This window comes from Diospyros lotus, chromosome 13 (genome assembly GCF_014633365.1).
Source record: "Diospyros lotus cultivar Yz01 chromosome 13, ASM1463336v1, whole genome shotgun sequence".
Taxonomy (NCBI): Eukaryota; Viridiplantae; Streptophyta; class Magnoliopsida; order Ericales; family Ebenaceae; genus Diospyros; species Diospyros lotus.
The window spans coordinates 39,045,542-39,073,139 of record NC_068350.1 but is presented as its reverse complement, the minus strand read 5'-3'; the positions used below and the strand labels follow the sequence as shown (position 1 = coordinate 39,073,139).

At 32.6% G+C, this 27,598-nt stretch overlaps 2 protein-coding genes and 1 long non-coding RNA gene across 4 annotated transcripts; 2 read left to right on the top strand and 1 right to left on the bottom strand.

Annotated features, from left to right (window-relative positions):
* Nucleotides 1-5,844: 5,844 nt before the first annotated feature.
* LOC127787973 (bZIP transcription factor TGA10-like) lies at nucleotides 5,845-10,133 on the top strand. 2 transcript variants are annotated; one of them, XM_052316084.1, is made up of 13 exons: nucleotides 5,845-6,323; nucleotides 6,419-6,516; nucleotides 6,620-6,646; nucleotides 6,894-6,970; nucleotides 7,094-7,225; nucleotides 7,360-7,428; nucleotides 7,639-7,698; nucleotides 7,816-7,896; nucleotides 7,993-8,050; nucleotides 8,154-8,425; nucleotides 8,832-9,071; nucleotides 9,795-9,997; nucleotides 10,032-10,133. In XM_052316084.1, the coding sequence occupies exons 1-12, from the start codon at nucleotides 6,061-6,063 to the stop codon at nucleotides 9,942-9,944; spliced, it is 1,527 nt and encodes a 508-aa protein (XP_052172044.1). In that variant the 5' UTR covers nucleotides 5,845-6,060; the 3' UTR covers nucleotides 9,945-9,997; nucleotides 10,032-10,133. The 2 variants fall into 2 exon arrangements, with proteins under 2 accessions (XP_052172044.1, XP_052172045.1); XM_052316085.1 differs by lacking the exon at nucleotides 6,620-6,646.
* A 5,691-nt stretch (nucleotides 10,134-15,824) lies between these two features.
* Nucleotides 15,825-26,788, top strand: LOC127789137 (uncharacterized). Its single transcript, XR_008020506.1, has 4 exons — nucleotides 15,825-15,953; nucleotides 20,613-20,717; nucleotides 20,845-20,896; nucleotides 26,047-26,788. It is a non-coding gene; the product is annotated as an uncharacterized LOC127789137 (long non-coding RNA).
* On the bottom strand, nucleotides 17,103-19,490 carry LOC127789136 (FT-interacting protein 1). Its single transcript, XM_052317932.1, has one exon. The coding sequence runs from the start codon at nucleotides 19,488-19,490 to the stop codon at nucleotides 17,103-17,105; it is 2,388 nt and encodes a 795-aa protein (XP_052173892.1).
* Nucleotides 26,789-27,598: the final 810 nt, after the last annotated feature.

Genomic DNA, 27,598 nt, shown 5'->3' with positions numbered 1-27,598 from the left:
CATAAAAAATGTATTAACTCACATTTGAGATATCTGTCAAAACATTAGGAATAAATAACTTTGAAAGACGCGAATGCACATGCGCCTATTAATCTTATCTTTTATAGGTAGGGAATCATCATTCTAATTGAGGTATGTATGTAAAAACTCTTACTTAAACTATCTAAATACTTCTCTCTTTTTGGGTTAAGAATAACTTAAGAACAAGAGGATCTCCATTAATTGGAGAGACCCTGTGTCCCTAATTTTCTTTCATTTTATTGATCTCCTTAATATTAAAAACTCAAGAAACTCTCAAACATCTATAAATCTATTATTATATTTTGACAACAATACAAAAAATTAAAGTTAATTAAGCTTCACTAAATACTACGTACATTAATGCAACATAATTAAAGGCTCAAGATTATTAAGTGCCATTTTGTTTTTATTTATAAAATTTTAAAAACAAAAACAAAATTATAGTCAAATGAACTCTAAAAAAGTTTTTTTTTTTTTTTTTTTACCTTTTTAATGATGCTACCATTTGTAATGTTAGAAAGTTTACCTCACTTTTGACACCAACTTCTTAGTTTTTTACTTTGTTGTTTATGAAAATGAAAACATTCTTTGATCCAAAAAGAATGGAATTGATTGACAAAATCAACAAGTTTTGGATTTTTTAGTCAATTTTAAAAAATCAAAAGTAGTTGGGTTTTTGAAAGCGATGGAGAACCAATGATTTTTGGATTCCAAAATTGATTGAAGAACCCGATTTTTAGGTTCTTTGATCAATTATGAAGAACCTAGATTTAAGAGATAGAAAGAAGTAGGGAGAAGACATCGGTGCCACAACCATTACCATCGTTGAAGAAGGTTTAATTGCCATTATTTAACGAAAGGTCATTATTCTTAAACTAGAAGGTGGTCCTTATAATAATGCCAAAGATCATGGCTAGTTGGTGTTTATTTACTCACAATCAAGTAAAATGCTTGAAAAATAAAAATAAAAAAACAATTTTTTGCCTTTCTTTTAAGTATAGTGAATGAGATACAACATAAATTTTATATGAATACATATATATATAACACAACGAATATTCGATCAGAAGAAAGAATAAAATTAATGATGAGATTATTTGAAATAACATCATAATAACTTATATTAATGACAAGATACGTGAAATATGATTAACATGAATTGATTATCTAATAATAAGAGATCTTTTATGAGAAGACTAAATAAAATGGAGAAACCTTTAACACAATAGATACAAGAAGATCAATTAAATAACCAACTTAATAAAAAAAAACTTAACATATTTGATCAAAAACTTTTATACACGATATGAGTTACAAAGAAAAATTTTACAAAAAATATGAATATAAATAAAAATAATTAACTTATTATAATTGACATAATCAATCTTATTTAAAGAGATTAAAATTTAATATATTATTCCAATTAACATTAAAGTTTATTGCTTTGGTCAAGAAACCCCTTCTGGTCGATAGAATGAAAAGTCATAAATGAAAGATCCCCCTTTGAATGTAGGTAATATAATTAATAGGTTTAGGAAAAAAATGTTTGAAAGTGAAGTTTTGTATCATAAGTAGCATTTGTTAAAATGAGCAAGATAAGAGAGTATCAAGATAAGTCTGAAATGGTTTTCGGACCAAGATATGGAATGATCAAGATAAAGTTAGGAAATATTATTTCAAGATTTTTATTAAGTTGTTTGTTAAAATTTTTAAAATGCACTAGAGGACACAAATATAATTTTTTTCTTATCTATAAAAATCAAGATATACTTATCTTGAGGGGAGGAGAGATAAGCGTATATTAAAAGATTAAAATAAGAGGTCATTAATGATTTTTCTAAGAATAGTTAAATAAACTTAACAAACATGTTAGAAAGGATAAAAGTCCAGGTTGCATTCCATATCTTGACTTTTCTAACTCTTTTCTTGATTAACAAACGCCTCCTAAATGGATTAGAAAAGTTGGTTCCTCAAACTCGGATAAGATTTAGTAAATTTTATTTAGTAGTTAATTTTTAATATTTCTTATTTACTAGACTAACTAAAAGTGATGGGTAACGTCGACTTCGTTAAATTTAAAATTATTGAATTATAATAGATTCACGTATATTGACATTTTTGTTTTGATGGAGTCAATGCAATATAAATCTGCAGTTATAGTTTTAAGTCTGAGTCACTTTCTAGAAGTTAAGTTATGATATAATCAATCACAACTTCCAAATCAGCCTTTAACAAACCTCAATATGATTAGACTTTTGGGTTGAGGTTTTCAAATAATTAATTAAAAAATCTCTTATCTTGTGGCCTTTTCTAACCTGATTGTGAAGTTTTAACACATGGAAACATTGCTATTTTTATTTTACAAGGTTAGAACAAGATTAAAGAATTATCAAGCAAAGAGAACAAATCGAGAGAGTTAAAAATTGACTAATTAGGATCACTTTGTCACAAAATTATGTGAAATGGAGAGATCATGGTAGTTTGTATCAATCCATCTATTGGGCTTTATACATCCTAGAAATGTCATAATTTATATCATTGGACTAGGGATGACAATTCATAGAGATTGGATGAATTGAGTGTTTGTTTTCATGTACCTATACTTGTATTCTTTTTTTAGTTTCGTTTCTATAATATCAGATACAGAATTTTATAGATTTAGAGACAATATTTGAGTGTGTCTAAATATTTATATTCATAATTGTATGATAACGATAGGGCAATTGATCTGTTATCAACTTATATTAAAAAATTTATTAATTTATTTCTTATATCAAAGTCTTAATTGAATGCATGTGTGGTTATTTTGATTTTAGGGTTCTAATTAATTGTTGTTGAATATTGATTTTTTATTTGATCAAATTAGATTTATTGTGGACCATTATCTAGATCTATATTATTATAAGTAATTAAAGAGGACATGTGAATTATCAAGATACCTTTCATATTATTTGTTTAAAGAAAAAATTAAACATGATCATCAAAATTTGATCTCATGATGACATTATAGTATAAAATATTTAATTTTACCACTTTACTAACTTTAACATTTATCTAAATTTTACTTAAAAAAAATATAAAAACTAGATCACAACCATCAATTGTCATCCAATAAATCTTTATTTAAAATATTTTATTTTTTTACTTGCATATGCATAGCACATGTTGCTAAATACCATGCCTTAGTGTTAATTATATACCCTTTATAAAACTCGGTTAAAAAAATTAACTATGTTAATAAAATTTAAATTTATGATATTTAAATAATAATTAATTTTATAAATTAATAATTTTATTATTATATCAAGATTCATTTATTTAAAATAAATTAAAAAGTAAATTGTAACTGTCATCAAGTGTCATCCAATGAACTTTATTAATTAATTTTTTTACACGTATATTGCACAAACAATTCCTCTAATATATGCTGATTAAAACATGTTAGGTAGGGAATTATGTGGGCATTTTTTTAGTCTACAATAAAAATTTGAATTTATATCCCTTTAGATGAATGAATTTATAATAGCTACTTATTGAATTGAGTAATGTCATCCTTACTCAATTGAATTTTTTTTGTAAGGTTTATAGCCATAAAGTGACCTACAAGTCTCACCGTAAGTTTAGAATTTCTTAAATCATAATGCGTTCTCTTTTAATTAAACTTTCATAAATATATAGGGAGTTATTAAACGGGAATATATTCATTATAACTTAAATATAGGATAACAAATGCAATAGAAAGTTTCGTTGTGGCGCCACACTCAATTCACCAATTCATTCACATAAAATTCATAATTTACATTACATAGCTAGATTCATACATATATCTTAGTTATCAAAATTCATTGAGTTCTCTCTTGTTTGAGTTGTCATTTGAATCAATTTTATTTTATTATTTTAATTAATTAGTTTAATCAAATTCCCAATATTTAATAGGTTTAACTTAAGATAAGTGATTCTATAATTTTAATAGTTAAATAGGTTAATTCATGAGAAATTGATACTTAGATTCTTGACCAACTAGTATACTTGTTAGATTTTGAATGATCAAGTTTTTACACCGTTATCGGGATAAATTTTTTTAAAACAATGTTATTATTATATATTAAGACTAATCTTTCCTACCTCTCATCCTTTTCGTCGACAAACTAAGATGTTATTTTTTATTACTTAATTACTTAATGCATAGAAATAATTTAAAATATTGCAGTTGTTATTTTTAGTTTTTTTGGCTTTTTGCTTATACTAATGCTAGATTTATTTGTTATCAAGTTTTTTTTTTTTTAAATAAGAGAGACATGTATAAATAGAAATAAAATGTCTATATAGAACACAAACTAGGACATACCTTAGTGTACAAGATCACATAAGTGAAGCACACATTCAAGATTCACATAAGACTGGATTTAAAAACATAGCATAAACAACACCGGAGCCACATAAAATGGAAAGAAAAAACCAGCTCATGATGAAATCATCTCCAGGGCCAAAGGCGCTCGAATGCACGTCTTCCAGATGAACGTGAAGACCAGGAAAAAGCGACGAAACTGAAGGCAGGTGTGGAAGAGCCACCCAACTGGCAATGTGAACAGAGTGACATACTAGGACTGGAGGGATGAATAAGTGTCACCAAGTGACCCCAGGAAACATACTGGAACAAGCACTTAGGGCCCCAACCATCAAATCATAGCCCAACTCAGGAGTTACCGTTTTACTATAGAGAGACACAGGGGTTCTGTTCGCTCCAAGTTACTAAGTATGTCGTCATACTATTTGACTATGGAGGCACACAGGGGGTCTGCTGGCTCCAAGTTATCAAGTAGATGACCACTTGAGCAGGCAAAAAAAATGGCCGCAAAGCCACTCTATATGATATCATGTACAAAGTAAAATCTATAGGATTGGAGGAAACACCATGATTTTTTTTTCCTTGTAAATAAGCACAAAACACATGATATATACCAACAATTAAAATGAAAGGAGACAATCCTCACAGCATATATACAAAAAGAGAATTTGCGAGAGGAAGCGGCCAAGAGCCGTAATGCAAATAAAAGGCCACCACTTTTGTATTTTTAGACTTTTGACACGAATACTAATATTTTACTATGAAAATACCTAATTATTCTTCTAAAAAATATAAAGAGCACAAAGATCACACATATAACACCTCCTTAGACATTAAGAATGACCAAGTTTGCCACATTGCATTTCTAGACTTAACAAGACCCATTTAAGTTTAAAAAATGTTAAATAAGTTATTTTACTTTAGACTCAAAGCCCCTTATAACATTATCAAATACCATTTAAATTAATGATGTCAACTCTATTTTCAATCAAAATAAATCTCACTTAGTCTTAAAAGGCTCAACCAAACCCTAATTTGAAGAATCACACATTTGTGTATGGTTTATATCTTCGAAAAAGATAATAAATTATTTAGTTCATTTTAAAATATAACGAGTAATTTGATTGTAAAATTAAAATACAATAACTTATTTTTTAACGCTACTTTGTAAGTATCAAATGAGAATTTCATCTCGTTCGACTCAAGATATTTGTATTTATATAAAAAAGAAAAAGAAAATACATGATAACGTACGCCGTTTGAGGGAAGAAGAACGTGAAAATTCAATTTTGAATTTCCCTAAAAGCTTCCTTTTTCTTCTTCTTTTTGTCCTCTTGCGAAACAGAAAGGCACTTTGGGGGGTGCACGTGTGAGTGCGAAGTTCGATGCGTGGAGTTGTCGATGGTAATATCGCCGAACGGCCAAGGGTTTTTTCGCCATTTCGCGCACAAAAGAAAGAATAAGCCTTGTCGGCCGTAGGTTGTTTTCCTCCCGTTCCAAGCCACAGCCTCTCTCCATTTCTGGTTTCACCGAGAGATAGAGAGGAGGGGAGAGAGATAAAGGGAGGGAACTGGAAGTCTGAAACCACTTTCTCTGAAGATTTAGCAGAGATCAGAAAGAGAAAGATGGAAGATTGAGAGACGTATATAGATATATTTATATATGTGAATGTATAGACGGTGAAGAAGAAGATGGAGGAGACGGCAGCTGTTTCAGTACCGGTTATGGGTTCTGTAAGGCAAGTTGTTAATGTTGAAGCGGTGGAAGAAGAAAGGAAGCCTCTTCTTGGGTTCCTGGCTTCCAGCAAAGGAGATGATCCGCTGCAGCAATATCACCATCAACATCAACACCAACTACTGCTGCAACAACATATGCAGCAAAGCCAGCTTGGACTGGTTCAAAATCACGGTGTTTCTTCATCTTCATCATCCGCCATTGCGGCTGCCAACTTCATGTAATGATTTGCGCTCGTGAGTTGATTAATCAATTACACCTAAATTTTAGGTACTTTTGGTGCGGTTTTAATTTGCTTTTTGTGGGTCTGAACAGGAGCAAAGATACCGCAGCCTATGATTTGAGTGACTTGGATCAAGCCCTCTTTCTTTATTTCAGCGGACAGGACGTCTCGTCTGTGCAAGACCAAAAGCGTAATTCTCTCTCTCTCTCTCTCTCTCTCTCTCCCTGTATCTATCTATCCATGATCCATCTATATGTGTGTGTGTTCAAGTTATAATTCACTTTGATGAACAGGTATTTTCAACAGATTATATCTGCAAGGTAACTTATTTGACCAATTCCCTTGCAGAAGGAAGACTTCAAAGTTTCCAAATTTCCCCCTTCCTTCGACTGTTTAATGTTAAAATTTGTTTTGGAGTTTATCCACAAACTCCTGATCATGAATTTCTGACTCTGAAAAGGGTGCGAACTGGGGGATTCGTTTTCTCAGCTTTTTCGATGTTGGGATTCTCTCTCTCTCTCTCTCTCTCTCTCTTAATGCTTTGTGAGAATTCATTCATTTTTTCAGCGAGTTATGCGATGAGCCCTCCAACTTTGAACATTTTCCCTTCTCAGCCGATGCACACTGAGCCATCGCCAACCAAGGTACACACACACACATATCATATCTAGCTAGCTAGCCAACAGTTTCTTCTTCCTCTCTGGCTTGAAAATTAGTGTGTTATTACGACATAATTTCACAAGTAATTTGTTTCTTGTTCTTTACAGGCAACTGTTGGATTAGTTTCCCCATCAACCAACACTGGTTCAAAGAGGTGTTCTGATCAGCCGCCGGCCGACCTTTCCGATCCCAAAAATAACGTCGCCCCGTCGCCTGATCCACCAGCTAAAACTATGAAGGTTGCAATTTTATACACATGCACACATACACACACACACACACAGTATGCATAAGAAGAGGGATTAATTAATTTCTGTGCCTTACCATTATAAATGTTTGGTTGGATTCTTGTTGCTTCCATTGTTTGTGGCAGCCTGAAGGTACCCCCAAAGGCCCAACATCAAGCTCAGAGCAGGAAAGACCCAAAACACCAGATCCCAAGGTACCTAAATAGCTCGAACTGCGCACAATCACACACAGAAATCAAGAGAAATAAGAGATATCGGATAGATGTGCTTACGTCCACAATCCTACAGCAGTGGACAATTATACGTTTTTCTTGATTGCTCCGTGCCATTATACGCTATCGATTCTAAAAACAGCCATAGAGTTGATCTTCTAACATCTGTTCGACGTGATTATTTTTGAGCAGACATTGAGGAGGCTTGCTCAGAATAGAGAGGCGGCTAGGAAAAGCAGGCTCAGGAAGAAGGCAAGTTCATCCATAGGGAACAAATTAACAAGAGTGAAGGATTAGTCTATCCATTAATTGTTGATCATCTTGTAATTAATTAATTAATTTCTTAATTATCTCCATTAAATGCTGCAGGCTTATGTTCAGCAACTGGAGTCAAGTAGGCTCAAGCTCGCTCAACTTGAACAAGAACTGCAAAGGGCCAGATCACTTCACGTATACATATATATATATATATATACACGTCATATATATAAATACATAGTCATGGAAATACTGATCTCTAATATTAAGATTTGGGTTTTGCTTTAGGGGTGCTATGTTGGTGTTGGTGACCATGGCATACCCCTCGTTAATAATATATCCCCAGGTACTAATGTATACAATATTATCCGGGCTCTCGGATGGTCATGATGAAATAATCGTCTTGTACATTGTCTTACGCTTGCTTTGCAATGTGTTAAAACATGTAGTTGCTGGAGTTTTCGACATGGAGTACGGGAAGTGGATGGAGCAGCACCACAGGCTGATGTGGGAGCTGCGGGCGGCCATGGAAGAGCAGATACCGGAGAATGAGCTTCGGGTTCTAGTGGACAACTGCTTGGCACACTTCGATGAGATGATGAACCTGAAGAGCTTGCTGGCCAAGGCCGACGTCTTCCACCTCGTCTCCGGCAGCTGGAAGTCTCCCGCCGAGCGCTGCTTCATGTGGCTCGGCGGCTTCCGCCCCTCCAACCTCCTCAAGGTACCCACCAAAACCCTAGCTTTGCTCCACATTTATACTATTTATGTGTAAAAACTTGGGTAGGCACATGGGTTTCATTTATCTTGTAAGTGCTAGATAATTTGGATATCACTTGTTAAAATTGAATCTCGCTTATTATGCCTTAGTAATACGAGAGATTATGTAATTAATTAAGTCATAGTGTCCCTTTGAGTACGTGTACTTTGTTATCCCAATTCAAATTAAGATAAATATATAATTAATTTTTATACTTAATTCAAAACCGAGTAAGATTATCTATCCAAGAGGTGCCATTGTGAGTTTAGGTGTATTGAGATTTCAGAGTTGATAATTCATGCATTGTATCAAGTTAAGCAACTTTTAACATGAAGAATAATAATGGTGTTGGTGGGGTGTTGTTAATTAGATTGTTGTGAACCAAATGGGGGAGTTGACGCAGCAACAGCTGCTTGGAGTGTATGGCCTGCAACAGTCAGCACAAGAGGGAGAAGAAGCACTGTCTCAAGGCATGGAAGCTCTGTATCAAGCTCTCTCAGACACCATCTCTTCTGATGCACTCAACAACCCTACCAACGTGGCTGACTACATGAACCAGATGGCCCTGGCCATTGACAAGCTCTCCACCATTGAAGCTTTCGTCCAACAGGTACATACACTAATTGATCTCTCTGTTCGATTATCGTTCCTTTTGGTGTGGTTTTGGTCGAAAGCTTTTGAAAACTTTACAAAACTATTCTTATTCTTGTAAATATAACGGGAGATAGATGACTAGAGAGTTAAAATTCATATACATAATTAACTTCAAACAGACATTAAACGAGGCTAAAGTTCGTTCAGAGACAAATGCATGGAGACCTAATTCAAACTTTATGTTGTTTTAGTCGAAAACATACGTGTATAAGAACATCCATCCCTCTAGAATGTTGCTTATCATATGGCTAAATTTATTTATCTTTAATTTCACAAAATCTTCACTCATAATATGATATAATTAAAACATATTTAAATGTCTTGGTGACCCAAATATTTGTTTTAGTTAAGTTATTTGGTGACCAAAATTGTTAATGGCTTTCAATCACTTTCCATGACATATATATGTGCATATATTACATAATCTGGTTTGCTTATTGGTAACACTTTAATAAAGAGCCAGGAAAACAATGTTCATATAATTTAATTTAATTGGATTTTTTGAAATGAATTTTGAAATTTCACTCTTATAGTACATTTAATTTAATGCTTCATTTCATAACCTAAAGCCAAAAAAAAACCCCTAGGTTTATACATACATATATATGTGTATAAATGTATGGATATGGTTTAATTAATTATAAGGTATATAACAGCATGGCTGGGTACGTACTTGCAGGCTGATAATCTGAGGCAACAAATAGTTCATCGGCTGCACCAAATCCTGACGACCCGACAAGCGGCGATATGTCTTCTGGCAATGGCCGAGTACTTCCATCGCCTCCGAGCTCTCAGCTCACTCTGGTTGGCTCGCCCGCGACAACCTTAATTTCATCATATCATATCATATATAGACTCTCTCTCTCTCTCTCTCTCTCTCTCTCTCTCTCTCTCTCTCTCTCTCTCTCTCTCTCTCGTACTTCTTCTTCCTTATGGCTCGTTTGATTTTGCGCATATATATACATATATGGATTGTGCATAGGGATAGACTAGACGAAAGTAAATGATGATTGAAGTTTCTCTCTCTCTCTCTCTCTCTCTCTCTCTCTTTCGTAGTTGAATTAAGAATTTAGTCAGTAATATGATAACTTAGAGTGATAACGTAGTTGAAGGGAAGGTCTCTGTGCGAGTTTTATAACCCTCAATGTTATCTTTTGGTAGAACCCGACATGATCTCTTGTCGTTATTTATTGAATTTAAGTGGTGAAAGGGTGAATGGTGTCGTCGTCGATCGATGGCCAACGAGAGTATGACTCGATTTCTCAAACGTATCACGATTGTGTGTCATGTGAATTCTAAAAACGATTGCCAGTCGTAATGTTTAACCTAAAGAGATGCATGGTGCGAGAGCTAGAACAGAATATCATACTCAAACGAGAATCTTTTAATCTCGTATTGTACGTGTTGCACCTTTTTATGCATAGTCTAGCAAAAATGGAAGAAACACTCTTATATGAACTGCTCTAAAAGAAAAAAAATAATTAAATGTTTTATTAATTAGATCATTTGAGAAACACTTTTAAGTATTGTTATATATATATATATGTTTGTTTGGTTAATAATTATAAAGTAATTTACCGTAGATTAGTATGTATTGAATTCACCGTAGCTTGCAGAGTATATATATTAGAATGAATAAATATTCACGATAATATTATTATACCTAAATGATATTAAGTTTTCCCATGCTCTATAAGCCCACAATTCTATTAGAGATAGTGTTCATCGTGACTTAAATTGTGGCAATTACCGATAGGGGAAAGTAGAAATTCAGTTTAATCGAATTTACTGAACTGGATCAACTAAACTTATTAGTTCAGTTCATTTATTTTTTTACAATGGTTCAGTTCAATTATAGTTTTTAGAAAGTTTGGTTTTTAATTTTTAATTAGATTTTTTTGTTGAAATAATTGAACTAACCGAACCAACCGAAATATAAAATGACGTTTTTTTAAATCTTTTCTTGAGTTGGTGCTTGAAATTGATAATTAGTTTTCAAATTTTTTTTTTGTCAATATGTTAGTTCGGTTTCTTCGGTCTATTGATTTTTTTTGGATTTTCTATGTTAGTTCGATTAGTTCAGTTAGCAGTTCGTTTGATTATTTGGTTCAATTAATCGATTTGGTTCGATTGTATTTCCCAATTTTGTTAATTTGGTTAGTTGGTTTTAATCGATCCGGTAACTTAACTGACGATTTAAACACCCCTAATTAATTAATGACATTCAATCATGAATATTATTTCTTGCAGTTGATAATATTTCAACTCAAAGTAATCGCTAGAAAAGCCCTATCTTACTTTCAATTGTAATCTACCAATCAAACAAATTGTCAAACAAATCCTATAAACTACATATCTCTAGACATCCAAATGTAATATTTTTGATAATAATATAAATGTACAATATATTAATGCATGAATATTGACGTTCTCATGAATATAATTTTTATTACTAAAAAAGCACTAAACTAATCCAAAAGAATGAAAAAATGAATAAAACAAATCACTTACATCACAAGTGAATTTATTCATTAATTACATATTCGAATGACAGTTGCTATATATATATATATAATATTAGAGGAATTGATAGTTCACTGGGTATCATTATATCTTATCAGGTAGCTAGCAATTGATCTTTCCCAAGATGATTAAAAAGCCATGTTGACAAACTCAACTATATATTAATTAATTAATTAAACTAAGAGTTTTATTAAGTCTGCCCATGCATGTATCTAGCTAGCCAGGCTCCTATCATTCTAGAAATAGCAGCTGAATGTTTGAATAGGAAAATGGTTAGGTAAACACTTTTACTTAGAATAGGCTGAGTCGTTGGCCCCAGTGCATGTATCTAATTAGGACAGTTCAAACTTAATCATCATCAACTCATATATATATATATATATATATATAGTTCTTAATTAATCAATCTTCTAATTAATTTGTAGTGGCTGCTAATCGGCTAATCCTCACAAGTGTTTTATAGGATGGCTTATGAAATTTCTCCTTCAAAATACATATTTTAATTTTTGTACTTATATATATTTTTTTATTTAAAAACTCGAAGTATTTGTTATTTCAATTATACTATTAAATTATGTTTATTATACTATTAAGCATAATTTAGGAATATAATTAAAATAACAAAAAAAATTAAGAATGTAATTGACTCAAAATTATATAGTTTATGAACATAATTAAAATAATAAAAAAATTAAATATTTAACTAAAAAAATATACAAATACAGTGACTAAAACATGTATTTTGTCATTTCTTTTTTCTCTTGTCTTTTAACTCTTTTACAAGATAAATAATGGATATATATATATATATATCCATTATTTCTAATGTTGGTCATGGGATAGAAATGTATTTCTAAATCGAAAATTCGTTTTTAATATTATAAATTAGACTGAAAATGTCTCTAAAATTATAAAAACAGTCTAAAAATATTTTTCTTTTGTGTTTCTTGACATTTCAAAATAGGAAACGTCTCAAAATTACCAAAGTAACACCGTTTTGGTGTTTCATGCCTCAGGCTAGAATTAAAAGTGACATTAATGATAGTCAAACACACTTTTAATTTGTTTTTATTTTTCTTTTTTCTTTTTGGGCCAGAAACTTAGTTTGATTGATTTTATTGTGGCTTTTAGTTATGAAACACATTTATATTTAAAAATAAATCAATAATATTTCAACCATTTTTTGTTTTTTAAAATATAAATACAGTTTTAAGTTTAGGTTGTACATAAATAAAAACAAGAAATGGATACGAGACGAAATTGAAATAAAAAAAATGTTATTTTTTAATTATGTAAGAAATGAAAATGAGAGAAAATATGTAAATTAAAAAAATATGAATTTTTTTATAAATATAATTTTTAATATAAAAAAATATAAAAAATAATTATTCAATTTAAAAATAAACATAAATTCTATAATATATTTAAACACATTCTGGAAACAAATTCCTAAAAAAAATTAAAAATTTTATGTTAGAGACAAAAAAAATTTCATCTCTATTTGTAAATCGATATTTTTCTAATATTATGAAACAATCACAAAATATTTATGAAATTGTAAAAATAGTCTAAAAATAATTTTTAATATTTCAAAAATAGAAACGTTTTGGAACACTGAAATGACACTCCCGAAAAGTTTTCGTGTATCATAGTATATATATGTGTATATATATATATTTAATTTTTATATTTATTTATGTATTTAATTTAATTTCATACACACTTATTCAAATCATTCATATAATTCTAAATTTTTTCAAATTAAATTTAAATTTATTTTTTTAACTTTTAAATATTTTAAAAATATTTGAGGTGTTAGATAAGGCTGATTCCTCGTAAAAAAATGTCAGTTTAACCCCTTATTGTAAAGAGTCAATTTTTGGAATTAATTATTAAATTGACTATTTATTTATTATTTATAATTGTTTCCAAGATTTAATTCTCCAATGCTATGTCTTATTTGATTTTGTTGTCAATTTTCAGTGTTTATTTTTATTTAACTTAAAATAATTTTTATTTTAAACATAAAAAATAAATGCTGCATTTAACAGAATTTTAAAAATAAAAATTAAAAATGATGTTTCTTATAAAAAAAAATAATACTTCAGTCAATAGAATCAATCATAAAAAAATAGATCATGAGTTTTATTACATAATTAAAAATATGAAAAAAAAACTTTATTATTTTACAAAAATATTAGTCTCTTAAAAATATTATGATTCGTCACTAAAAGTTTTTTTTTTTTAAGAGATTACTGGCTAAAAGTTGAGTTGACGAAGTTGACATGTTTGATTAATGGTAGATTAAAATAGTGAGAGATTAAATTTTTTTATCAAATTAAAAATGAGACTTTTGAATAAATTTAAAATCTTATCCTAATAGGTGAAGTGATTTTCACATTTGATACCGAGATTAACTTGATCGTTGGATAATATGTAAAGAGATCGAGTCTTGTTCTTATAGGTCAAGCAAGTTTTAAATAAATTTAAAAATAATTATTAAATATGATTAGTTTTAGACAAATTTATTGATGTTTGACTCTGACTATTATTATGTTATAAACTTATAAATAATTGTACATTCAATTCAATAAAATATATAATGGGCCATTTTGTTGCAATTTAAAAGCTGCAATTTTTAACTTTTAATTTTAAAAAAATGGGTATGTAGTGCTTGTTTTAATTTGTAGAATTCTATTTTATAATTTCTACTATCTTTTAGAAGGGGTAGGAGTTAACTTTTTCAAAGTTGGGGTACCCTATCTTCTACAACTTCTGATTAAATAGTTATATTTTTGTAATAATTTTGCCCCTATTTTTAACAAAGAATTACTCTTCTGTCTACGCAATCAAGGGTTTTTCTTTTCCACCGTCATCTCCATTTTCAGATCTCTTATTTTCTCTCGCCATCTCCTTTTCTCTCTATACACTAATTAATTTTTTTTATAATACTTGAAACTTATACATATACACTAATTAATTTTTAAATTATTATTCTATAACTATTAAGGGTATTATGGATAATTATACAAAAATAAGTTATTTTACAACTTATGATATTAAACACCATAACTATTTAAGTACAATTTTTGAAAAGTTATAACAAATAAGTTCACAACTTATTCTAAGTTTTAGAACTTATAATTTAAGAAATTAGAAACTATAATTTCTTTAATTAAGCTGCAACAAACTGGCCAATATAGTGAAATCAAATATATAATAAAATATATAAAATCTATATATAAATAGCATATTCAAAATATTTTTCAATTTTTTTGACAATTTCATCTTTTAAAAAAAACACAAAATAAATAAATGATAAAGTGAACTTTTTTTTTTAATAAAATAAATGATAAAATTCTCAAAACTCATAATTTTCCCGGTTTTAGGTAGCGGCTTGCTGCCTTCAGCTTCCGGGAAAGGAACGCTTTACCACAGCAACAGAAAGATGATCGGAAGACGGAGAAACCAGTCCCACGCTCGAAGATCCATCCGGCCCATCAGACTTTCAGGCGAGGCTTTCTTCAGATATATTTTACAGCTTTCAATTGGTATTAGTTTGGAAACACATTGCTCAGAATCCAGGTAGGTGGGTTGGACTGGGCCGGGCAAAATTAGGGGTGGGTTGGGCAAAATTAATAGTGGGCTACTACTAATAAAAAATTAAAACATTTACACTAAAATTTTTAATTTTTTTGTGAGTTGCCCTGGCTTCAGCCCAAGGCAACTCACTAGTAGATCCGCCACTGACATTGCTAATGTTCTTTGATTTACCGATGTGCGTGGAATTCTTTGGCTTCCCATCGGTGTCAGATCATTTCAATGAAAGTCGAATGATCTTGTGCTGCTTCTGCAAATTTCTGCAGTAAAACTGTTAAGACACATCATTTTCCACAATATTGTGTGAAGGGGTGGTCTTAGGAAAAATTTATAGTTTAACCCCTTATTCAATACCTTATTATAGTTTATCAGAATTTATAATTTTAATTTATTAATTATTTTTTTTTTAACTAAAGTAGTTAGATTTAGGTAAAAATTTAGCCTAACATGAATGAGGTCTGTTAAAAATTTTAGGCCAACATAAGCGTCAATGAGTGGCGGGCAAAGGCCCAGGCCCCACTGCGCCTACACTGGCTCTGCCCCATTTGTGTGACTCAAGTAATGTGAAACTGTTTCTTTTGGTGTGATTAAATAAGGTAGCTTATGTTGGTGATGTGAGGATATCGTGGTTGATTATGTTGGCTTTAGGCACTGAAGGAGGAGTATCTATGCCTCTTTTGGTGCTCCAGTTTCATGCTTGCCAAATTCTTGCCGCGTAAACTTTCCCACCTGGGCTGATTTGCTATTGGATGGTGTCCAACCATTCTAGTTCTGAATCTCTATTCCATTTCTCTTCTTTCAGTCTGTAGGCTGTTTTTCTGTTTTGATAATTGCTTGATATTCAATTCTCTTGCCTTAATCTTCAGTCTGTCCTCCATTACTTGTTGATATAAAGCTCCATGAATATTGTTCTATAAGTGAACTTGGCAGTGCTGTAATTTCCTTGCCAATAAGAGGGGAAGAATGAATGAGGAAGTGGTTGTCCTTTAACTATACATCTCCTGATATTGTTCCTCTTTTCATTTTCTTTAAGAAAAGGATGCGGGTAAGAGATGTACGTAATAAAGTTGGGTGGCTCCTATTGAGAATAAGATGTGTGAAACACAATTAAAATGATTTGGGCATGCAAAAAGAAAATCAATAGATGTTTAGTGAGAAAGTGGATGGAATAGAACAAATTTGTAGCAAGAGTAGATGAAGACCAAGATAAATTTGGTAGGAAATTCTTAGGCATGATAAGGATTATAATGATGTTACAAAAGATATGGTTATAGATAGTGATGATTGGCAAGCTAGTATCCATATAATAGACCCCGCCTAATGAGATTAAAGGCTTGGTGGTGGTGTTACTGAAATAAGTAATCCTGGAAAATAGGCAACATCAGATCTCAAGACTCCAGTAGTAAAAGTTCAGTTTACCGTTTCATGTCCTTGCAGAAAGATTCTCTGTTCATTATGCTACAGTCGTGTTATAAGAAGCTATTAGGCACATTGCTGCCATAACATCCCAGGAAAACCATTAAGGCACTCTGGTAGTAAAGAAAAGGCCAAAAAGCAGTGTGAATACTACACAAAAAAATGCTTAAAAGTGTAACCAAAATCAGGACAACTAATCCAAACAACTATAAACTCGTCCCATTATTCCCATTAGGCCAATTGGCACCCAGACCCTCATTCCCTTCCTCACAATAACCAACCCCCCTCTTCCAAAACTGGGAAAAAAAAAAAAAAGACAAACATTGAAGAAAACTTTAAAAAGCTAATACCTGGAAGGGCTTGTCAGTTCACGGGAACAAAGATATCAAAGATGGAGAATAGAACTAAAATTCTGAAACATCAGGAATCTGTGTGTTCTGTTCCTCGTTCAGAGCATGCTATCAGCTCTTGCAGGCAATCTCCTGAAGAAATTGCTGGGGACTGAAGGCATTTTGCTTCGAAATCTTGGATGGCGTAGTAAATATAAGCCAGCAACCAAAGCAACTATTTTGAAGGGTGTCACATAAAGTGTCACTGCTGCACAAAGACAGAAAACTATGAAGAGACTGGTTGCTCTTGGATCTCTCCAGCTGAGCAGAGCCTGGAACCTCTCTCCCTGCGTTGCCATATCTCCCACCACAGTTTGAATTCTACCTGCAACACTTCTTAGTCGATCATACCTCATCCGGGCTATATCTTGAGGTTTGGATGTTGGGAATGTGTCGAACTCTTCATCCAGTTCATCTGGATGCACTGCTTCTGCCCAAGAAAGTTTAGTATCCATGTGGGGGGGATGCCTTGGCCGGAACCGGAAATTCCATATCCCAATTAGAAACATGTAAAGGAAGATAGTTGGAAGTATCAATTCTGGGTAGCAGATCAATATGAAATATAGGACATGAACTAGAACTGAAGTGATTGGGTTCTTCCAGTGACAAACTTCACCAAGCCATTTGCTCATAGAGATCATGCCTGAAAATAGTGAAACAATTCGAAAGAAGTTTGCTTTGCTCCTTCTCATGCTCCACATGTGGGAATCCACATCTAGCATGTATTCAACAACTTCCTTCCTCAGTGGGGGCTCAGCTCGACCCAGCCTCACTGCCACAATGTTCATGGCCTGATATCTCAAACTATCTAATTGGTTTACAGTAAAGGGATGTAGATAGTGCATTTTTGGCAGTAAGGGTTGCCCATAGAGGTATATTATACTTGCTAAAGACAAGCAAGTGAACCTGAAGGCTAGTTGAAGTTCTCCCATCTTTTTAAGTCCCGATGGTTGTAGGACAAGGAGTGGATAAGAGTGGGTGTAGATACGATCAGTTTCCAAGGTTGATAGCCGGATTCTAACCTTTCCTATTCTGGAGTCCTTTACAGCTCCACCTGCAGCAGCTGGTTTCTCATTTCCTAAGTGGCAATTATCAAAAACTCCCAATGTGATCACTGTACAAGGGTCATAAACCTCCCAAGTATATTGCTCATTCCATTTTGGATTGAAGTTTTCAAGAATTGTTCTGGTTCTTATCCATTTTTGTCCATACTTAGCCACACAATAAGCATCTGTGGTTCCTCGGCCATCCTTTGTCTTCATTGGTAGAATCCCTTGTGCGCTTAAGATACCCACTTCAAGAATTCCGATAGGGTGTTTCCATAGCTGTCGAGCAGTGGGCCGTGTGTCACTTACGTACATAGTTGATTCATCTAGAACATGGTAAGCACCTTCAAGACAGACTCTGAGATGTACCCTGGTTGAAAACTTAAGCTCATTCCTCCTATCTCCTTCAAGCACACCAAAGCCAAACTTTTGAAGGTTGAACCAGCGAGTATGAATTGGCCGGTGATCCAATCGCCTTTCAAATTCAGTCAACACCAAGCTAACCGTTCCCACAACTTCATCTTTGGAAGGGCTTACTTTATTTTCAACTGTAAGCACAAGCTTCTCTTCAAAAGGCTCAGCTGCAACAAAGATAAGGTCTTCATTCCAGAATGGATTAGTTGTTCGTGTTGGGCATAACTTTGTCTTCAGTATCTGGTTTCCAACTTGAGCCTTTACAAAAACCTGTGGGAGCTGGCTTTTGTCTTGTGACTCCACATCTTGGGCTTCAATCACATTGACTCTGAGGTACCACAGTTTAGGAGAAACATAAACCTTTGATCTGACACTGTAAACACCTTCTCCCTGAACTGATGCAGCATCTGAATGCCATGCCTCTGGAAAAGCTTCATCAGCTTGTGTACCCATCCATACCGCAAGCATAATTTCTCCTTTGACCTTGTTCTCACCACGTCGGTTCTCAAGTCTATACCATTGAGGTGCTAAAGGGCTATCTGGTGGAACTCTGGTTGGCACTTCATTCAAGTCCAATACAACCTGTCCGACATGATCGTCCCTCCCCACAATCTCTCTATCTCTGATGAAAACTTCTAGAATCGAGGACTGGATCTTCTCTTTTGAGAATGAGAACACCTGGTTCCACTCAGGGTTTGTTCTCTTCTCAAAGTGTTGAGTTTTCCCTTTATAATTCCCGACTTTCACCTCTACATACGGGTCACAGCTTCCAGTTACTTGGTTTGTGGGGAGATCCTTGGCTTTCACAACTCTAACGTATAGATAATACATCTGTTCAACAAGATCATAAGTGCTTGTAGCCCTTTCACTGCTAATCCATCCTCCTCCACCACGTACCCCTCCATGTGGCCAGCGTTCTCCCAGCTTGGGGTGTGTGTCCTTCAATTTGTAGTCATCTTGGTGGTTTGATGTTCCTTGTGGATTCATGGTTGGATGTTAAATGAAGTTCCTCTGGCTTCGGGCTTTTTATTTGCTGAACTCTAGCACTACTGTTTTCTCTATGTTTTTGCTAGTGGAGCAACAATACAGCTTTGGCTGTGGGTGGTGTGGTAATGAAAGTACCAGTTTTCTGTGGGTTCAGTTGCTCTTTCAAAAGTAGCTGTTATAAGAAAAATAAGCTAGCTTACTGTGCCAAACAAATACATTTCATCCGAAATGATACAGATATAGACTCTGCATGAAAGGGAAGTACAAATAAAGGCTCTATACTACATTATGCCATTGACATATGGCAGTAACGGAAAGAGAAGAATCAAAACAGGCTTTTGTTTCTCGACTTTCATATAATCTTATCTCCTTTAGTTGACTAAGGTTGGTTCACGAATCATTACCTTCTGAAGAAAACTGCACTAGAGAAATCATCTTTTTTCATTGTAGTCTCTCTTTCTGGTGCCGCTACTCTCGAGGCTCTTGCAGTTTCGAGGTTGAAGATGAGCTTCTGGTCTTGTGGGGTGTTAAAGAGTTCAAGTTGGCTGGGAAATCTTTAAAGATTAGGGCATCAACTGATTCCGCCACCAGCTTCATGCACCTTTTTATATTCTGTTTCAGCCGTAAGGTTGTGGTGGGTTGCTAGAAGTTGGAGTCTATTCCTGTGAAACATCTTTTAATTATCAAACCATGAAGATGAAAAGGGACACCATTTTGATTGAGAAGCTGCAATTGTTCCAAGCATTGTGAAGCATCCAGAAAGCAACGCAATGGGAAAGACCATTTGCTTTGGTTATACGCGTTAACTACAGGTTGGGCCATTAGATTAGGTTTGAAACTATGGAAAAAACACTAGTGGCTTCGTTCCCAAATTCCTCTTTTATGTGAAAGACGATGATTCCCACTCAAGAGGACAAAGGTAGTCTTTTGAACTATTAAAATATTTGTCCTCCATGGCGGTGTTGTTTGGGCAAACTCTTTAACTTACCTGATTGCCCTTTTCTTCACAAGGTTGGATGGTTTTATAGTATTTAATGTGAGGTTATATTCTTGTCCTTCTGTTTAAACTGCATAATTTTGTTTTCGCCTTGTGTGGGCATTTATTTTTATCTTAATCTGCAGAGCTAATGGGAAGGGAAAGCAACCGAGATGGAGAAAAAGAATTTCCAAGGAGTAAAGCACTGCATTGGTGCTTAAAGAAAGCAAAAGTTCTGCACAAAACTTAAGGTGAATGACCATAGCTGTAAAGATGCTTTCCTCCTTTATTCTCCATCTTTATTCTCCTTTTAATTTATTTCAAACTTCATTACCTCCTCCACCATCCAGAATTAAACTTTTATTGGTGTTATTTCAGGGCTCGATTCCTTCAAGTATTTGGAATACAGATTGGCCGCGGATTAATCCAGGTAAATATCAAAGGTCCTTAAGTACTATACTGGTATTTGTTGCCACACTCGAAAAAATGTGTTGGTATGGTTGATTAAGTTTTAGCTAAAGTCTTATTGTTCATTAGTAATAATTACAAACAATCTTAAAAATAATTAAGATGATTATGCAGTGTTTTCAAGCAAGATGCAGATATCAGAGGTCGCCTGTAATTTGAGTCTTAGAAAATATAGCTTATTTTCTCATGCAAATGACATGTGGCATTATATATAATGACATGTGGCATTATATATATCTTGGTGCAAGTCTCTCCCATTTGTGGTACATATATGAGTTGATTCATACTGAGCTGAGTGGTATATATAGTGTTATGTTTTGTTCATATCTGCTAGTAAGTAGCTTATATTTGATAGTACATTGAGTATAGTAAGCCTTAATTCTATTTATTTATCAGCCCGAGAATCCTTCACGGCAGTTTGCCTTTTGTTGCTGGGGCAGGACTTTTCGCCCATCTCCTCCTCTCCCTCCCTTGCACGGTTGCACCATGTTTGGATCTAAGCCAGAAGCCTTTCTCTGCTCAATTTCTCCACCAACACACCTCACATCTACACATACAGATGATTGTCCCCAAATTTTTGTTTTAGACCTTCGTTTGTTTCTATGTAAATGTAAAATATTTTATATGAATATATATGTGCATCTATGTAAATGTACACAAACATATTCTTTATCTTATTTTTCAGTGTTTGATTAGCATATAAAAATATTTTTCAAAAATTAATTTTATGTATATATATGGGCGTGTGTATGTATGTATATACATTGTTTGTATATATACATACATGTATGTGTATGTACATATTCATGTACATGTATAAACATACATTCTAATGTGTGTTTTGGTGGAAGAAAAATAATTTATTAGTTTTAGCTTGAATATAAAAATAACTTATGAATTTTGATAATAGGAGCTGGCATGGTTGGATTTAGTCTAGTTTGAAATCATTTTGAAACCAAACCATTATATTATAGTTTGAAGAATTCAAACCATTTCAGCGGTGAAACTAAACAAAACTTAGGATGCATGAAAAACGGAAATGAGAAATGAATATGATACGAAATAAAAATGGGAAAATGATATTTTTTTTAAAAAAATAAGAAACAAAAATGTAGGGAAATAAAAAATATGAAGGATTTTTTTAAATATAGTTTTTAATATAAAAAGTTATATAAAATATAATTATTTAATCAAACATAAATATAAATTTCATAATGCATTCAAACAAATATAAACACAATAATTTTTTTTTTAATAATAGCAAATGCACAACACACAAAAATCAATCAAACCTATGGCGCCAAAACTTAAAAAAAATTATTTAGATCTCAAGAGTACATCAATAGAGCCATCAAGTTACCCAGACATACATATATTCATAAATATACTGACACACAGCTATATATAAATATATAAGCTAAAGTCATACTTAGCCCCTCTAACTTTCCTAATTTAATCATTTTACCCCTTGAATTGAGAAAGGCCTATTAGCTCCTTCAACTTTCCATTTAAGGTCTATTAAATATTTCAAAATTCAAAATCACCTCTGGACTGTACGTATGTGACACGTGCATTTATTTAATATTAAATTTTAGGCTAAAGTCATACTTAGCCCCTCTAGTTTTCCCAATTTAACTATTTTACCCCCTAGACTTGAGAAAGGGCCTATCAGCTCCCTCAACTTTCCATTTAAGGCCTATTAAACATTTCAAAATTCAAAATCTACACACGTATGTAACATGCACATTTATTTAATATTAAATTTTATATTAATATGATATATATTAATAAATTATAAATTATTATTTTATTATTAATACAATGTAAATATATTGATGTCTAATAAAATTTTATCTGTTAATAAATTGTATATTTTTATTTATTAAAATTTTACATTAATACAATATAAATATATATTTTGATGTCTAAATGATAAATTTTTATTATTAAATATTGATAAATTTATACACAATTATTTATTAAAATATTATATTAATACAAACATACACAGTGAACAATATGGTTGCATTGTATCATATTAATATAAAATTTAATATCAAATAAATACGCGTATCACATACATACAGTCCATATGTGATTTTGAATTTTGAAATGTTTAATAGGCTTTAAATGGAAAATTGAGGGGGCTAATAGGCCTCTTCTCAAGTTCAGGGGCCAAAATGGTTAAACTGAAAAAATTGGAGGGGGTAAGTATGACTTTAGCCTTAAATTTTATATTAATATGATATATATTAATAAATTATAAATTATTATTTTATTATTAATACAATGCAAATATATTGATTAATAAATTATATATTTTTATTTATTAAAATTTTATATTAATACAATATAAATATATATGTTGATGTCTAAATGATAAATTTTTATTATTAAATATTAATAAATTATACATAATTATTTATTAAAAATTTATATTAATACAAACATACACAATAAACAGTGTAGTCGCATTGTATCATATTAATATAAAATTTAATATTAAATAAATACATGTGTCACATAAGTATAGTCTAGACGTGATTTTGAATTTTGAAATATTTAATAAGCTTTAAATGAAAAGTTGAGGGGGCTGATAGGCCCTTCTCAAGTTCATAGGGCAAAATGGTTAAACTGGAAAAGTTGGAGGAGCTAAGTATGACTTTAGCCTCTATATATATATATATATATATATACTCATACATTTACGTTCATAGCTATATACATACATTCACAAAATATATATACATACATAATATATTCACAATCTACCCAAAAAAGAGTTAGGAACAGAAATATATACATATAGAGAAAATCGACGATTGTTGATCGAAGAGCCGAGAGTTGCAATCGCCAGTCGAAGCTGGATGGAACCTCTGTTGCATGGTGGAAGGTAGATGCTAGGGGATGGAATGACAGAATGTTGGACAAGAACGAGAAGATAGAAGGACAACGACAGTGGACAAAATGACGGACGATAATGAGAAGATGGAAGGACAATGGTAGTGGACGAAACGACGGACGACGAATGAGACCAGGAAGACAGCTACAATGGCAACGGATCTTTCAATTTTTTGCAAAATGAAGAAAGAAGAAGAGATTTAAGGTAAAAGTTTTTAGTTAGAAATATAAGAATTTCCAATACTGCGAAACGACCCCCCCGAAATATTTTTTGAAATGATGAAAACACACAAGAAACATTCTTTTTGTGTTTCTTGGCATTTTGGTTTAGGAAATGTTTTGGAACACTGAAGCGACACTGTTTTGGCATTTCCGTGCATTAGACAACAAAAATATAGAAGAGTTATACATAAATATTTTTAAAATAAATTATGCCGTTAGTCTTTGAATTTTATATTTTATAACAAATTGGCCATCGTACTTTTATTTTTCTTATTGTAACTATTAAATAAATAAATACATCTCAAATTTTTACAACTATAAATTCTTTTATAAATATATATATTTTTAAGTACGATTAGTGATTACTAATGGGATCATATTATTTTACATACAATTTATGTTTATATTTCATCATGCATTCTTAAAGAGTTCAAAAATAAGATTCTTTATTGTTTATCGAGAGCGTTTTTATTATTTTTGTTTCTTATTATTTTCTTTCTCTTCTCCTATAATATTTTATACAATTCAAAAATAAGAATACATGTTTATAAATTCTTTATTATTTTATACAAATTTGAATTGTTTGATAGGTGACCGAATCTTTAATTAAGTTTTGAGAATATTTTGGGTAATTTGGAGGCAGAAAGACACATACAACGAATTGTTTGATAGATTCCTATTAGCAGGTTGATAATTACAAAGTTCTTGATTTGACTTGGAGCTACTAATTAAGCCCTCTTTTGCAATGACAAGGGAGGGCATGATTAGCTGTTCCATGCTATGAAAAATAGGAATTTCCTGTTTTTTAAAATTAATTTACCATGGTATTATTTAGGTTTATGACTTCATGTTGGAGCTTGCTTCCTGCAACTGAGGAATGATAGATTAAATGTCTTGTAACTGTCATGAAGAGATGTTCTTATTTTGGGAAGGTTTCATTCTTGAGTCGAGAACTAAGCCTCTGGACAGGTCCTCTAGTGCTTGTGGTTAGTCCTTACAGGTCTCAATTATATGAATGCACTTGGGAGGCTCTCAGCAGTGCTCAGGAAGGAAGACTCTGTGATTTGGTTGCTTTAGGCATTGTGTTGTCCTTTCATAACGCTTGGCTTTTTCATGCTTTTGGAACAACACTACTACGACTTTATTTCCCACTTTTTCTTCCTTTATCTCGTTTATTGTTTTTATGAGCTGCTCTTCTATTATTTTCAGTTGTCTTTCTGATCTGTTTTTAAAGAAAAAACATTGGAGACTCTCAGCAGGCGTGAGGATTTTTGTTATTACTCAATTAATGATGCCAGTATCCTATTATGTCTTGGTTGTGTTGATCACAATGGTGGGAGGTTCTATTTAATTTCCTTGTTGCCTGTAATGAAGTAAGGCTCTCTATGTCCTTGTGGGGAGTGTAAGACTCAGAAGCATCCTCGCTTGGGAAGATCAAATAGTTTTTGGGAGGATGTGTCTCCTGAAGAGGGTATCCTACTCATGCTTTCAGCTCTCGGGGTGATGGTTCGTAATAACAATTTTTCTGTTCTTCCTCTAAGTAGACTATCATGATATAAGCTTAGCTGCTGGTCTGGAGGTGATTTGGTTGTGGGTTTCTGCTTGTAAAATGGGACAGTCACTCTGCTGGTTGCTGGTTGTAGAATGTGGTGTGTTCAGCCAGCACATAATTCTTCTCTACTTCTGCTCTTGCTGTAGTTGAGCAACTTCAGCACATAATTCTCGTCTATTTCTTTCTGTTTGATTTAGGACTGGTGTCCTTTAAGACTTAGTATTTTGGTTGTTTTCTGTTTCTTCAGTTGTCTAATGTCTCTTTCAATTGCCTTGTTCTTCACAAGGACTTTGCTTTATCATTAATAGGATTTGTTTCACGATGCCATTTGCACATAACATACTGATACGAGATCACTTCTCTTTAGGAAGCCTTTTGACCGAAGTTAGTAATGCCGTTCTCATTGTTTTTGCTTGTCTTCTACACACTTTCTGCAGGTGAAGAAGATTAAGATTGTACATGGGCCAGTTGAACTACTCCAGACAATGTATAAGCCATTTCTAGGACAACATGTAGCCAAAAATTTGCTGAGATTCTGAGGTTAGTTCGGATGCTAACTTCTCTACCCATGGCTGCCGTTCTCATTTGCTCATTAATTGATCTAATGGCTTGGGGATGAATTATACTGCAAATGTAGAAAGATGCACCTTCTGTATACATAATCTGACCATGTACGATTGAAGTAATGCTAACACGGGCAGCAGCAGGTTGCTTAGTTGCATAGGTATTTGGTATTCGACATTTTTAGATGATCTTCACTAATAGAACAAACATGTTTCGAGTGAGAGGGATGCTTAATTTCTGGGGGCAATTCCGGACAGTATTTAGTCAATTCAGGTAACTTTGGCACCGTAGTCTTTGTTTCCTTAATTGAAAACCAGTGGAGGATCATGCTCGATGTACTCTATTTCTCTCTCTAGCCCCTTCAGTTTCAGAAAATGCAGTTTGTTTATCCTCAAGCTTATTCCCGAAGATATCACCATCTTCTCCCAGTGTTTTGGCCTGCTTGGCCATACCCTGTGTGGGGATAGGAGAAAAATGTCTTTTCCCTTTTTAACAATTCTCTATAGTTTGGCTATTCTTAAACAAAAAGCATATTTCTTCTCTGGGTCCCTCCCTTCCCTCTCAAACTGCCATTTTCCAAGGAGCTGTTTAAATGATAAGCCAACTAGTGGGTAAATTTTGAGATATAATTTATTAATGGAAATGCTACTTGGACACATGGCAATACTTGGGGTGACATTCCTACATTAGTGTATTATACGCTTGCATTGATATATATAGGAGACATAATATAGAATATATTAATGCATAAATATTATCTTAAGTGTGTTTGTTACTCTTTAACTGACTGTTTGACGCAAGAAATAACTATAACCATCGATGATCACCCTCAAATTCGGATTGTAAATATGAAAAAACAAAAATCATCAATTTTTCTTTCACAAGCAATCAAAAACCCTACAATGACAAAAAAAAAGTCTTAATTACGATGCCCTAATGAGTTACAGACTCTAATTAAACTGGACTATATAAAATAGGCCCAAAAATAAAACATAACCTAAATAAAAATAAAGAAATTATAAAAAAAATCATAAAATGTAACTTCAAATGGCTAAAACAAGACATCAGTAGCAGCGAAGCAGACTTGTTCAATTTAGCTAGTCGAGCTACTTCAAAAGTATATATTATGAGCTGAAAATGGATACTATATACGAATGTTACACCCATATTACCGGGCACCGATTATTATGACTATAGCTTCAATTTCTTTTCATTATGTGTGTCCTGATACACTAATGCTGCTCAATCAACATCATTGTTGAAGTACCATTTTTAATTTATTGATTGGAAAAGGCAGTTTATAATCTTTTAAATAGTAATAATTGGGATTGCAGCTGACTATGCTAGTTGGCTCTAGTTGTTGCCAAGCAATAATTGAATACAACTGCATATATCGACATCTTTGAGGCTCAAAACCTGCACTTA

What these genes read in the sequence shown, in the direction of transcription:
- LOC127787973 (XM_052316084.1), top strand. Translation starts at nt 6,061, where the DNA reads ATGGAGGAGACGGCAGCTGTTTCAGTACCGGTTATGGGTTCTGTAAGG. An exon ending in CACCAGCTAAAACTATGAAG is followed by an intron (nt 7,226 to 7,359) that starts GTTGCAATTTTA and finishes TGTTTGTGGCAG; the next exon opens with CCTGAAGGTACCCCCAAAGG. An exon ending in AAAGCAGGCTCAGGAAGAAG is followed by an intron (nt 7,699 to 7,815) that starts GCAAGTTCATCC and finishes TAAATGCTGCAG; the next exon opens with GCTTATGTTCAGCAACTGGA.
- LOC127789136 (XM_052317932.1), bottom strand. Translation starts at nt 19,490, where the DNA reads ATGAATCCACAAGGAACATCAAACCACCAAGATGACTACAAATTGAAG.